At 38.1% G+C, this 13521-nt stretch overlaps 1 protein-coding gene across 6 annotated transcripts in view; it reads right to left on the reverse strand.

Annotated features, from left to right (window-relative positions):
- The window catches only part of POLN (DNA polymerase nu), a 96152-nt gene that overhangs the window by 53969 nt on the left and 28662 nt on the right, over positions 1-13521 (reverse strand). For all 6 annotated transcript variants that reach the window (XR_009968489.1, XM_062638657.1, XM_062638659.1 and 3 more), the window contains 3 exons: positions 4139-4196; positions 2559-2636; positions 2026-2140 (listed from right to left, as the gene is read on the reverse strand). Coding sequence is in view for 5 of the 6 variants with exons in the window: in XM_062638657.1 (XP_062494641.1) it covers positions 2026-2140; positions 2559-2636; positions 4139-4196 (251 nt within the window). In the remaining variant the exon portion in view is untranslated. The remainder of the gene's footprint in view (positions 1-2025; positions 2141-2558; positions 2637-4138; positions 4197-13521) is intronic.

The following is a 13521-nucleotide window of genomic DNA, read 5'->3' on the forward strand; positions in this document are numbered from 1 at the left end:
ATTTTGTAGACACACCATGACACTTCTGTCTGATAAAAATATTTCCCTGTAATATTTCATTAAATTTAAAGTTACTGTGTAGCAACTCTAAGAGGTTGACGGCTGCCAAGAGCTGTGAGGTAGCTGAATAGAATGGTGTTTCTGGAGCCCTGCCCAGAGTTGAGACAAAATTTGACTCATCTTCATGCATACATTTGCAATATACCTACAAACTAAAATAAGGATTTAACTCCATCACGAGGTTCTAGTGATATCCTGTTACAGCCAAGACTTGATTATAATACCAAAAGAAGCTTCTAAGTGGCTCTGAAGAGAAAGGTGATCTTTACATGACTATATCCATTGGGATGTCTGTGACCTTGAATTGTGTTCTCCCAGAATACACATACGCTAAGCACTGATTCAGTTGTTGGTAGCAGGATAAATATAATTTGAGCTCCATTTTGTGTCTTTGTACTACTTCACAGTATACTAGCAAATACTGCAGTGAGTAGGAAATACTGTGCTTGGGAAGCCTATGCATGCAAGGATTTAGAAACCGTAGGATAGGAGCTGAACTAGATCAGGACTGATGAATTCATCATGTCTATTTTTGCTTTTAATTTTCAGCTAACAGTCTTCCAACAAAAAACAGAGATAAAAGATTAGAAGAGAGAGGAAGGTCATGGAACTGTTTTAGCAAGTCTAGAGGAGGCCACAAGGATGGTAAGGGGGCTGGAGCACCTCCCATATGAAGACAGGCTGAGAAAGCTGGGGTTATTCAGCCTGGAGAAGAGAAGGCTGAGTGGAGACCTCAGAGCAGCCTTCCAGTATCTCCAGCTGGAGAGGGACTCTTCATCAGGGACTGTAGTGATAGGACAAGGGACAGTGGATTTAAACTTAAACAGGGGAAGTTTAGATTGGATATAAGGAAGAAGTTCTTTACCTTAAGGGTGGTGAGGCACTGGAATTGGTTGCCCAAGGAAGTGGTAAATGCTCCATCCCTGACAGTGCTCAAGGCCAGGCTGGACAGGGCCTTGGGTGACATGGTTTGGTGGAAGGCGCCCCTGCCTATAGCAGGGGGTTGGAACTGGATGATCTTAAGGTCCTTTCAAACCCAAACCATTCTATGATTCGAAAGTATGAAAATTGCATGACATTTACCTGACAGGATCCTGTTCAATCTGCTTATATGCTATAGCATTTTATTCAGTCTTTTTCTGACTTATCTGTTCAAACTGTAAGCTTCTTGACATCTATCCTGTCACTTACTGAATGCTCATGTACTTTTGAGCACAAGGGGAGTCCCAGTCTCAAATAAGATTTTTAGACATCGCCATTATATAAACAGTAATAAGAAATACCTTCAAACAACTAAGCAACTAATATCCCATCTTTTTTGATAGTCAATCCTTTGATCTGCAAGCTGAAGAGATCAGTCAATAATAAACTGGGAATGGAGATAAGAAATATTTTCTTTTAATTACTGAAGGGCCACTTTTTCCAAGTATCACATCATCCATCAGAAGATGGAAGCACTAAACCCCCTGAGTTCAAAGGAATCCCATGATCTCTAGTCCCTCTATTTCTTGCACACATAATTTGATTCCACTACTTCTACTGAATAACCAAGCAGGTTTCAAAAATTCTTATACTTTTACTGAGAAAAGTTTTTCTGCAATTTTCCAGATGGAAATTTTTTAATTTATATTTGACTACTGCTCTCAATTTTTCAAAAGAATTGGTTAACAATAATACAGTGAGAAAGTTATCAGCATGCCCTGTTCAAAATACATTATTGTACCAGCTTTAGTCCCAAGGCTTATACTGGTCAGCTGGATTGCACCATTTTAACATATGGTAATTGCCACCATGGAGAAGAAAAGGCTTAGAAAGACAGTATGGACTTATAAGTCCTGCTGTGTTAACAATAGATACCGTAGGAAAACACTGTCTTTTATTATCACTACACAGCAATACCAGAGTTCAGGTTATTCTTACAATTTTGCCTAATTGCTATTAAAATAATGCAACATTTCTTCTTACCACTGAGAAGCCAATGTGGAAAAGATATCGGTGGTTTCAGGTACTTGGAACAGTTTCAAAAGTTCTGGTTCAGATGATAAGTCAGCAAGGATCCTTAACTCAATATGGGAAAAATCTAGAAAGCGATGTTAAAATAAATCTCTTGCTCTAAAACAAAATTGTACCTGCATTTTAACTAAACTATCACAAATTAAAATACAAGTCTAGGGTGTTCAGTCATTTCCTCATGCTCAGAAAAAACATGTAAAAAGCTCATTCTGAAGTAATTTCAGCTAAAGATCACAAGGTGTCTGATCACTTTGTTATCTTCAGGTGTCAATTAATCTTATTAGCTCTTTGTTTCTACTGACAAGGCTTACATATCATCTACTTCTGAAGCACGCTAAGGAGTATACATCATATAACAATATTCATTGATAGTAAGAGACGTGACAGCCTTGTGAACTGTAATAGCATCCAAAGGAGACAGAAAGAAGAGATGACAGAACTGCGGACATTAATATGTATGAGAGTAATAATACATACTATCTTACCTGCTGCTAAAAACGTGTATCCTTTTTTTGACACAAACAATGTTCTTGGGGAAAAAGTTATTATTTCCTCTTCTTTTCCTAGAAAGGGGATAGACATATGAGTCCCAAACCCCAGTTCAAAAAAACTGTGCTGCAAACCATAGGAGGTTGTAAACAACATACCAAGGCCACAACTAAAACTACACAAAGAGCAATGTAAGCAACCTAGCAGAGCACCAACTGCCAGCAGCACAACTGTTTTACTCTATCAGTCATGTACAACATCTTTGTCTCTGTCATTCTTGCAGTACTGCTTACTTCTCCTTTTTCAAAACCAAACCCTTCCCAAAACACTAGCTAACAAACATCTACAAAACTAACATCATTCACAGATCATCTAAGGAGGCATCCAGATAAGGAAGGGTCTAGAGATGAGCTAAAAAAACAGATTTTTGTATCTTTGAATATGCTGCAGTGATATGCTAATAACCAAATTCTGATTTACAGGTGGTAGGGGGACTGCAGTTGACATTGGCATCCAAATTCTAACTACAGAAATGCACAATAATATCACAAAGCAACAATGTACGTTGACAAGGTATTAGAAACAATGCATCCTGGAAGTACCACTTGTCTTGGTGTAAAAAGGAATGGTGGTTAGAAATACAACAGAATGAATCTGGTCAGCATGAAAATGGAAAACCTAAGTGTGCCTTGATACAGGAATGAAATACATGTGTGAGAATAACATATTACATTGATTGGACTGTTTCCAGAAAGGTCGATATGCCATAATTACTCACAGCAGCTCAGGTTTGCACAGGCACTGCTCACACATTTTTTGGTAACAACTTCAAAAATTTACTTACAAAATGAATCAGTTAGGTAAAATAAAACTGCTGTCAACATCTTACAGTGTCTTCAACAGAATTCTGTTTTATGATCTGTATTATTTTAAATGCATGGTGTGAATAGGAGCGAAAAGGCAAGTGTGCCCTCTCTGAGAACCAAGTGCAAAAAATGAGCATCATTTCCCAGCTATGGATGTAGGTGTTCGAGAAGAGTTTATGCTGGCAAATCTTTCTCTTTTATTTGAGTCTACTATTGTGGGTTTCTCTCTTTATCACCTGGGTCATGCTTTTCTACACTTTACTGTGACTCTCTCTGAATCATCTACCTTAAATCCACTTCTGTTATTACAAACAATACATCTGACTATTGGTGTTTACTTGTGAGGTTGATTAAAATGACTCAGCTTGATACCACCTCAGACAAAGCCTTACAAGCTGAATTCACACAAAATCAGCCCTAGGATATTTAATGGAGTCATGATGTGTAATTTCATCTGGAAAAAGAACAGTGACATAGTTGAACGGAACAAAAATATCTCAAAGTTCATGAGTATGAGATCAGTGCTGAAACAGCAATTTTTTCTGCAGGAACAGTCAGCAAAAAGTACTTGGCTTAAATGCTAATGTATAACTAAGCACTAATAATCTATTCTGCTCTTCAATGCTGGAGCTACCACTCTGCTTTAAAATATAGCTTAGTAAAATAATTAGATAAAATTGCCTTTTCATGTTAGTAAAAAAAGAGTTTACCTTTTATGCACTGTTTCTTTGTGATTCTAACTGGATGTTTAGAGATACCTTGAATGTTCTACAAGTAAGAAGAATAAAAATGCTTAGCAAAGTTAAAATTTATGAAAACATGTTTATGAACAGTTCATAAGCAGCATAAGAACATAATGCCAACAAGTTCTCCCTGCATAATAAATAAGATTAACCCTTTGCCTTTCAAAGGAATCTTCACACTTCTGTAACTATTGATACTTTTAAATAGATGCTCTTCCCTGAAAATTGGAAATGTAAGAACATTTTCCCACCGGCAGCCTTTCCAAATCCTAATCTCTGGATGCACCACAGACCATAATTAAAAACCCAATAAAAATAATTTCCACCTTATTTTAACCTGTATTTTTCTAAGATACAGTGCATTACTTTCAGACAAGAGTATATGCAAACCCTGCCTTAAGCTAATGGAACAGATTCTTCTTCAGCCTCCAGAAATTTTTCTAAATATCTATTCCCACTTTTTGGAAATGCATGATAAAATAAAGGAGCTCATTTCTGACTGCAACACATCGGGCAAGGTTAAAAGTGAGAACTAAGTTTATCAACAAACATGCAGGACTAGGAATAACAGAAGATTTCTCTTTAAAGATCTGCATTCATGGGCCTTGAGTAAAGCATTGAAGATGACACACAACAGCTTCCTTCTGTTACTTTAAGTCATTATTTAGTCTCATCATCTAGAAAGGTAACACATGATATGAGACAATGTGTATCAACCTCAATTTTCAATGCAATCAATTTGCAAGTGGTTCAGGAATCAGGTGAACCTACTAGTGTTATGTAATACTGTGAATTCAGGAGATGTGAATGGTGCTATATAACTTTCAAATCAAAGTGATCATTTTGAACTCATATTTGTTATTTTAAACTTGAAGGATGTAATCAGTCTGCAAAAGCTAATGAAATTTAAAGCAGAAGTAAAAGAACCAAACCCCCAAAACAGAACTGTTTTCATTTCTAGCTTTAGTATCACACTTAAAGATCTATAATTTAATGTATTAAAGTTGAACACCCACCACAGCACACCATACACACAGACACAGGAAACTGTTACATAAAATACATAATATTTTTCATAGCTTGCATAAACTAGGAACACTGCTCTCAATCCATCAATACCAAATTTGACCCATAAGAAACACTTGCTATCTTTAATATTTTGTTATTCAGTTTCTAGAAACAACATAAAAAGGACATGGAACTGTTGAAGCAAGTCCAGAGGAGGGCAATGAGGATGATCAAGGGTTGGATCACCTCCTGTATGAAGACAGGCTGAGAAAGTTGGGACTGTTCAGCCTGCAGAAGAGAAGGTTGCGTGGAGACCTCATAGCAGGTCCCAGTATCTGAAGGGGACCTACAAGGATGCTGGAGACGGACTCTTCATCAAGGACTGTAGCGACAGGACAAGGGGTAATGGGTTTAAACTTAAACAGGGGAAATTCAAGTTAGATAAAAAGTTCTTTACTGTGAGGGTGGTGAGGCACTGGAACAGGTTGTCCAGAAAAGTGGTAAATGCTCCAACCCCAGCAGTGTTAAAGGCCAGGTTTGACAGAGCCTTGGGCAAGACAGTCTAGTGTGAGGGTTGGAACTTGATGATCTTAAGGTCCTTTCCAACCCTAACTATTCTATGATTCTGTAATTTTAAAAGTTGTGGGAATGGTTATTATAATGCTATTAACTTTATTTTGAAATTGGTGGTTATTTAATCCACACACAAAACTAACATTTCTATTGATAACTATTTATCAATAACAAGTTGGGGAGAATGAGTGCTTGCTCATAAGAATAATATGCAGTTTAAGTGGGCATGGAAGGTAGTAGATCCTCAGAAGTTTTGAAAATTGACTCCTTTATTATGTATCTGGACATGAATGTGGGAGCCTCATTTTATATATTTAAAAATAACCCCAAAATCACGAGATTTTAATTCTGACTTAAATCACTGCAATGGTAAGGATCATTGTATGGACTTTTACTGGGCTCCATGCTGGTATGACTTGTACTTCCAGCACATGTTAAAGAGTTGTTTATAGTTCCTCTCACTGATTATAGTTGCTTAACTCATTAGCTTCAAAATCCTGGACAAAGTGAAATAAATAAAAATTCATTCCAAAACCTACCTACAATGGTAAAAATAAATCACTAGATTGCCTTCTTGTTTTCACTGACAGCATATGCAGAAAGTCTGCTTTCAGTGCAATTTTAGAAGTGTTACTAATACTTCTGAAAAACACTAGTAAGTAATTGCAAGTGCAAAATGTACTGTCACTTGTAAATCAGTTAACAACTCATGATTTGAAAAGTTTTCAGAAAAGAAGTAACTCAAGAAACATGACAGTGGTGATGCCCATCTTTAAGCTATTGGAATAGCCTAATTGAATCCTCTCATCTAATTTTAGATGTCTTTAGGCTGGTCGTTGGTCTAAACTAGCTGCCTGGAATCCCTCTACTCAGTAGACAAAGACAGGAATCTCCAGCGGATACTTCAAACTGTGTGTATATGAGACATACTCACAAGTTGACCTAAGATTCCCCTGGAGATGATGTTTTCTAAGACTTAGATTATGAAATTTGGTGATATAAATTTACCTTAAGTATTTAAAAGGATGGAGAAGGACACTCAGAAGAGTCTTCCAAACGGAAAACGTTCCTTTGCTTCAGTTGAAAATTAGGTGACAGTTTTATTGTATCAAAAGTAGAAGATTGATGTGGCTTTGGTAAATGACTATTACCACCTGGACTACATAATAAAGCCTACATTTTTGCTTTTATGTATTAATTTCAGGTATATTTCTGCAAAACCTTCAGAGATCCAATCTGAGATATGACTCTAATCCCTTATTGTTAGAAGAGGCATCCACATCTTGTTAGAAGTTAGAGAAACAAAACTGAACTCTCTGAACAATTATGCTCCACCAGAGAGAAAGGAATATACTTGAAATGGTCAATGGAAAAGCTGGTTGTGAAAGTTAACCATTAATAACTCTCTTCATTGTTTCTGAGGGGGGAAAAAATGTCAAGCTATTCTAGTGGATGATTAACAAGAAAACCCTAGCACTGGTTAAAAAAAAAAATATGTAAGTAAATAAAACCCAACACTGTAATCCAAAATTCATTTCCAGTGGTTCCAGAAGGATAGAGGAAGCCAAGGCCCAAGTTTCAACTATGTTTGAAAGGTTGTAAAGATCAGGGGAAGTTCTAGAGAGCTGGAAGAAAGAAAGTGTCATTCCTGTCTTTCAGGAGGGCAAGGAGGAGGATGCAGAAAATTACAGCCCAGTCGGCCTCTCCTCAATTCCTGGGAAGGCGATGGAGCAAATAATCCTGGAAAACATTTGCAAACATATTAAAGTCAAGATGATGATCTGTGGTAGTCAGCATGGATTTACAAAGGGGAAATCATGCTTAAGCAAAAATAGCCTTCTGCAATGGAGTAACTAGCTCAGTGGAAGAAGGGAGAGCAGCAGATGTTGTTTACCTTGACTTTAGCAAGGCTTTCAAAACAATCTCTCATAAAAGCCTCATAGACAAACTGATGAAGTACAAGCTAGATAAGTGAACAGTGAGGGGGACTAAAAACTGACCGAAATTCTAGGTCCAGAGGGTTTTTGAAGAGTGGCACAAAGACGAGCTGTAGGCCAGGTGTTAGCGGAGTACCCCAGTGGGCAATACTGCTCAACACCTCCATTAATGACCTGGATAACAGGACTGAGGTGCAACCTCAGCAAGATGGCAGACAATCCAAAACCTGGAGGAATGGCTGATGCATTAGATCACTACTCTGTGATTTAGAGGGACCTCAAGAATAGAGCAATGGGTTATCAGGATCTCAGAGTCCACAGTCTGCTTTGCAGAAAAGTACCTGTGGATCCTCATGAGGAACAATTTGAACATGAACCAGCAATGACCCTTTGTACCTAGGAAGGCCACCACCACCCTCGGCTGCATCAGGAAGAGTGTCTCCAACATGCCAAAAGAGGTGATCCTATCCCTTTGCTCAGAATGCCCGATGGGAATTACAAAGATGAAGCCAGATTTTTCTCACTGGTGCCCAATGACAGTGCAAGAGACAGTGGTCAGAATCACAGGAAATTCCATTTAAACATAAGACATAACTTATCTACTGTGACAGTCACTGGATCAGATTGCGTAGAGAGGTTGTGAAGCCTCCATCCTTGGAGACAGTCAAACCCCAATCAAACACAGTTCTGAGAAACTTGCTGTAGTGGATGCTTCTTTGAGCAGTGGGGTTGGACTACACAATCTCTAGTGGTCCTGTCCAAACGCAACTACCTTGTGATTCTATAATTCTGTTTTCATAACATGACTGTAAGTGATTAATGAATGCATCCCAGGGCTAACCACCTGCCTTCTCTCTACTTCACCTGATTTCCGACTGAGATAGAACTGAAGCCTTCATAGTTTGAGGCAGTGGAAAGCCACAGGACCCTGGTTGCATTGCCAAGCAATTAAAAAAAATAAAATTTGTATTATATATATAAAGTACATTTGTAGCATAACATTAAAATTCAAAGATTAAAGACTGAAACAAATGGTAGTCAGCTGGTGTATCATGTCTTAAAATGCAAGCTCTTAGAAAAAGAGTTGTATTATCTTGATTATGGAAATGCATGCAAAAATGTACAACCAAGCTTCATAAATCAGTTTGGTAAACCTGCAACAAAATTGATAAGTATTACTTGACTGTATAAATGGAAATCTCTATTTTTATGGTTTTCACAGAATTATAGACTCATTTAGGTTGGGAAAAACCTTTTAGATCACTGAGTCTAACCATTAACCTAACATTGCCAAGTCCATCACTAAACCATGTCCCTAAATACCACCTCTACACATCTTTTAAATACTTCCAGGGATGATAATTCCACCACTGCCCTGGGCAGCCTGTTCCAATGATTGACAACCCTTTTAGTGAAGAAATTTTTTGTAATATCCAATCTAAACCTCCCCTGGCACAGCTTGAGGCTGTTTCCTTTTGTCCTATCACTTGTTACTTGGGAGAAGAGACTGACCCCCACCTCACTACAACCTCCTTTCAGGCAGCTGTAAGGTCCCCTCTGAGCCTTCTCTTCTACAGATTAAACACCCTCAGATGCCTCAGCCACTCCTCATCACACTTGTGCTCCAGAACCTGCACCAGCTCCATTGCCCTTCTCCAGACCAGCTCCAGCACCAAAATGTCTTTCTTGCAGTGAGGGGCTCAGAGCTGAACACAGGATTCAAGGTGCAGCCTCACCAGTGCCCAGTACAGGGGATGATCACTGCCCTGGCCCTATTGCTGACACAGGCCAGGATGCTGTTGGCCTTCTTGGCCACCTGGACCCAAGCTGGTTCATATTCAGCCAGTTGTCAACACATCCAACAACCCCAGGTCCTTTTCCACCAGCATCTTTCCAGCCACTCTTCCCAAGGCCTGTAGCATTGCACGGGGTTGTTGTGACGCAAGTGCAGGACTTGGTACTGAGCTTCACTGAGTTTCAGGTCATGACAGTTAGAAAGCTTAAAACCCTCACATCTCTTTTTCACTCTTTTGTTGTCAGTGAAACCGTCTTCTTTCCCCAACTACAAGCATTAAATCATTAAAGATTAAATTTTATAATATGATAAGCAAACTTAAAAGAGTACCAAATCTGATCTGCACTAAAGTAAGTTGAGGTATGATAAACACAGACTGGCTGTCTTTTTCCTGGATCTCCAAAGCTGACACCTTTCTTCAGCAGTGGACTTGCCACATAGGGATCTAGCGCTCAACAAATTCACCGTCTCTTTTACAATTTCAGTTACTTGACACATTTTTCAGCATCTAGCCAGTTGCTGGATTATTGGTTTTCAGTTAAACTCTTCATAAAACATCATGCTGGAAAATAAGGGGGCACAGGCATGGCAGAAAAAGAAAAAGTCTCACTAGAAACACTAGATTAAAACTGTGTGTTGAAAAATAGATGGTCGATTTCTTTCCTCCTTCCTCCATAATCTGATTTCTTGCCACTGTAATCCATCCTGACTGATGATTCTTACTCCAGTGTTTAAGCACAAGTGAGAAATTTTTTTTCTTCGTTCTAAAAATACGTCTTTTAAAAGTCATTCTACTTTTGCCTGTGGTTTCCGGTGAAGGGAGTGCAGATCCTTGCCTACGCTGTTAGCTGCTGCATACAGAGCCATTCAGAAACAATGACAGACTTCACTGTTACAAGACAACGCAGAATCTTGATGTCTCTTGGAGCCTCACAAACACAGCTTTCTCATATAGCATTCAAGCCTAGCAAAAAGTATACTCTAATCCATAAGGAAAGCTGCTGTATAAATGAAGAGTGAAATTATCAATGAAAATAAAACTTAATCAAAATCCAGCAAATGCCACACAGTTCCCAGTTTGATGAGTTCATGCTCAACCTGTTACACTTTCTGTGGAGCTTTCCATTTTTGGTATCCAAAATTCTACATCTACATTTGCAACTGAGTTTTGATTCCTTCCTAGGTTAAAAACCAGTTACTCTGGTTCTTTCAAAGGATAACAGTACACAGATATATACAGGATAAATCACCTCTGAAGTCACTCTAGTTATACCTAAATCACAGAAGCTGGTGGTCCTACAAACAGCAGGGAGGGGAGCAAAAGAAACATCAAACAAACCAACATCGGCAAGTTACTGAAATAAATGGGAATGTCTGGACTGCAGAGAATTCTGTGGACATTTGATTCTGATTAATTCCTGATCTAAGGACTTACTTAAGAATAAGAACAGAAACAAAACTTACTACTGAGATAGCAGTAACCTTTCATAAATGTATAGTGTGGATGTGTCACAAGGGAAGATCAAAGACACCCAAGAATTTAGACTGAACAGATATAAGGAAACAGCTAGACCAGGTAAAGTTGTAATGTAGATCTCCTTTGATGTGGTGACTAATCCACTTGCTGTTACAGTGAGGCACAGTGCCAAACACTAGAGCAAAATAAAGACAAATAGAGGAATCAAATTTTTTCTTTTTTTTACTGCGTCTACTAATGGCAGCAAATAGCAAAAGCTAGTTGCATTTGTTATGAGCAAGAACACTTACTGGGAATGCAATTTTTTAGATTTCATTACTCTAATAGCTGTTGCTTCAGAAAATCAATTATTTCCCAATACTTGAGAAAAATACAGATTCTTCTCATCTGTATGAATAAAGTTCAGAGCAGCAAAATTCCACTTTATCCCATCAAATGGAGCACTCCAGAAAAAAATGAAGCATTTTAAATCCAAAAGTTTCTCAAGTTTATCTTAGTATCTTCTTCACAAGAAAGATTATGAAAATAATTAGGCTGCCACTATTCTCTTTGAACAAGAATTCAGCTTTACACAATGCAGCACAAAGTAAGCTTTTAAATTCATGACTTCTGTTTAAAGACTGGCATTGTATTACTTTTGGAGCAGAAGTAATACTTTGGTCTGCAAGACCAGCCTTCATTACAATGATAATGGATAGGTAGATGACAACTCTTTTGAGCTTTAAATTCTCTCTAATTACTTTTTATTCCTGTAGTGGATTTTTTCCCCTGTTTATCCGCTGCTTCAAAATTTTCTCACTTCTTTTCCTTCCTTTTCAGTTGTCTGTCCTAGCACTATGTGAGCCTGCACCTATTGACAAACTGTGCTCTCATGGCCCAGTTATTAACTTGAGAAGAACTGTAAGCAGAGATTCAGTGAACTACTTCCTTTATGGTCACACTGCCCAAAGTAGTATTCTGGCAAGCCAGAACAAGACGACTCACTCAGAACAAATGAACTCAATTTGTCTGGCACCTCCAAAGGTGGTGACAACTTACCCATGAGAAATTACACAGCACAGAGAAAAAATAAAAATGCACCCCCCAAACCCTCAAAATAAACCTTCATGATTTCTCTTTTAGAAACTCGCCATATTCAGTTACTGCCCATTGCAGCATCTGTGTATTACTGTAAAGGAATACACAGTTATTTTCTGTGATTTCTACATGAGACACAATTTCAAGACAGTCTGAAGATCTGATTTTTCAGTCATGGCATGTAGCTCAGTAAATAGAGAAAATATGAAAATGCACAAGGTCACCATAGCAATGTCAGCCTGGTATGAATGTGTACCCCTCATTCCTAAGCACATCTTGATTTGTCTGCAATTGCCACCTAGTGGCTAGTTACAAATTGAAGCCATTCATTTCCCTTGTCAAGAGATTCAGTCTTGGGGTAAAGGACTTCTTCTTTTTTTGGTACTAGTTACTGTTTTTCAGGAGTTTTTCATCATTCAAAGGTAATGCATTCCCTTCTGCCTCAACCAGCAGCACAGAATTATTCAAGTTTTAGGTGTCAAGTGGGATACCCAGAAGTAATTCATCACCTTCCCATAAGCTTAAGCAGCTTTCAAAGTGATTACAAGGGAAGAAGAAAAGCACAGCCAAAAATATTGGACTTCCAGCTTTAGAGAGCTGGCCATAAGAATAAAGTATTGTTATGTTAAAACATAAAGAAACCCACTGAAATCAGAATTATACTACATTCTTGCCTTGCGAAAGGAATTAGAGGAACATGGTGACACCTCTCACTTTGGAGAGCTTGTAAAAAAATTTCTAAGGTTTTTTTAACTGTCCTCTCAGAACATAAATCTCTGAGCTTTGAGTATTTCCTAAAAATGTGTATCTAAAAATCCCACTAATGGAATACTTCATATGAAGAATAAAATTATAAAAAACCCTACCTTCAAGCAGACTTTCTAAAATCTGAATCAACAACTCACAAGAGGCACTAACAGACAACTGCAGAACAAACATGCACACGAGATCATACATATATTTCTGAACGCTGCTGAAGATTCAATCTGAGTACCAGCCTTATGGATGAGGATATAAAATTAACTCAGCAGGACATAAGCTCTATGAAATTCCTCTGTACAGAAGTACAATGACTATGACCACACAGAGACTTAAGGGGATGTGAGCATATGTCAATATGTCAACCTCAAGTGTGAGAAAAGTGCTCAGCCGGGAACTGAAATTTGTCTGGATAAACGCTGGAATACCAAAGATTGTGATAAACTACAAACGAACAGCACTACTTGTCTTTTGTAGCCATACTAACATTGCTCTTAGACTATCCTAAAATTGCATGGAATCAACCTTAGTACAATCCCAGGGGACACAACATAGTGTATAGATTAACTTCTGTAACAGAATACTCTAAGTAACAGATATTACTATAATTTCTGCACTTTAAAACACCTTTTAATCTGCAAGGCAGTGAAAGCCACATAGCTAAAGCTCTGCCTGTTCTGATCAAAGATGACCTTAATTTTGGCTTCGGCAGCTATGTGCTCCA

Source organism: Pezoporus occidentalis, unplaced genomic scaffold, assembly GCF_034315485.1.
Source record: "Pezoporus occidentalis ecotype Australia unplaced genomic scaffold, CSIRO_AGI_Poc_V1 ctg58, whole genome shotgun sequence".
In the NCBI taxonomy this organism is placed as follows: Eukaryota; Metazoa; Chordata; class Aves; order Psittaciformes; family Psittacidae; genus Pezoporus; species Pezoporus occidentalis.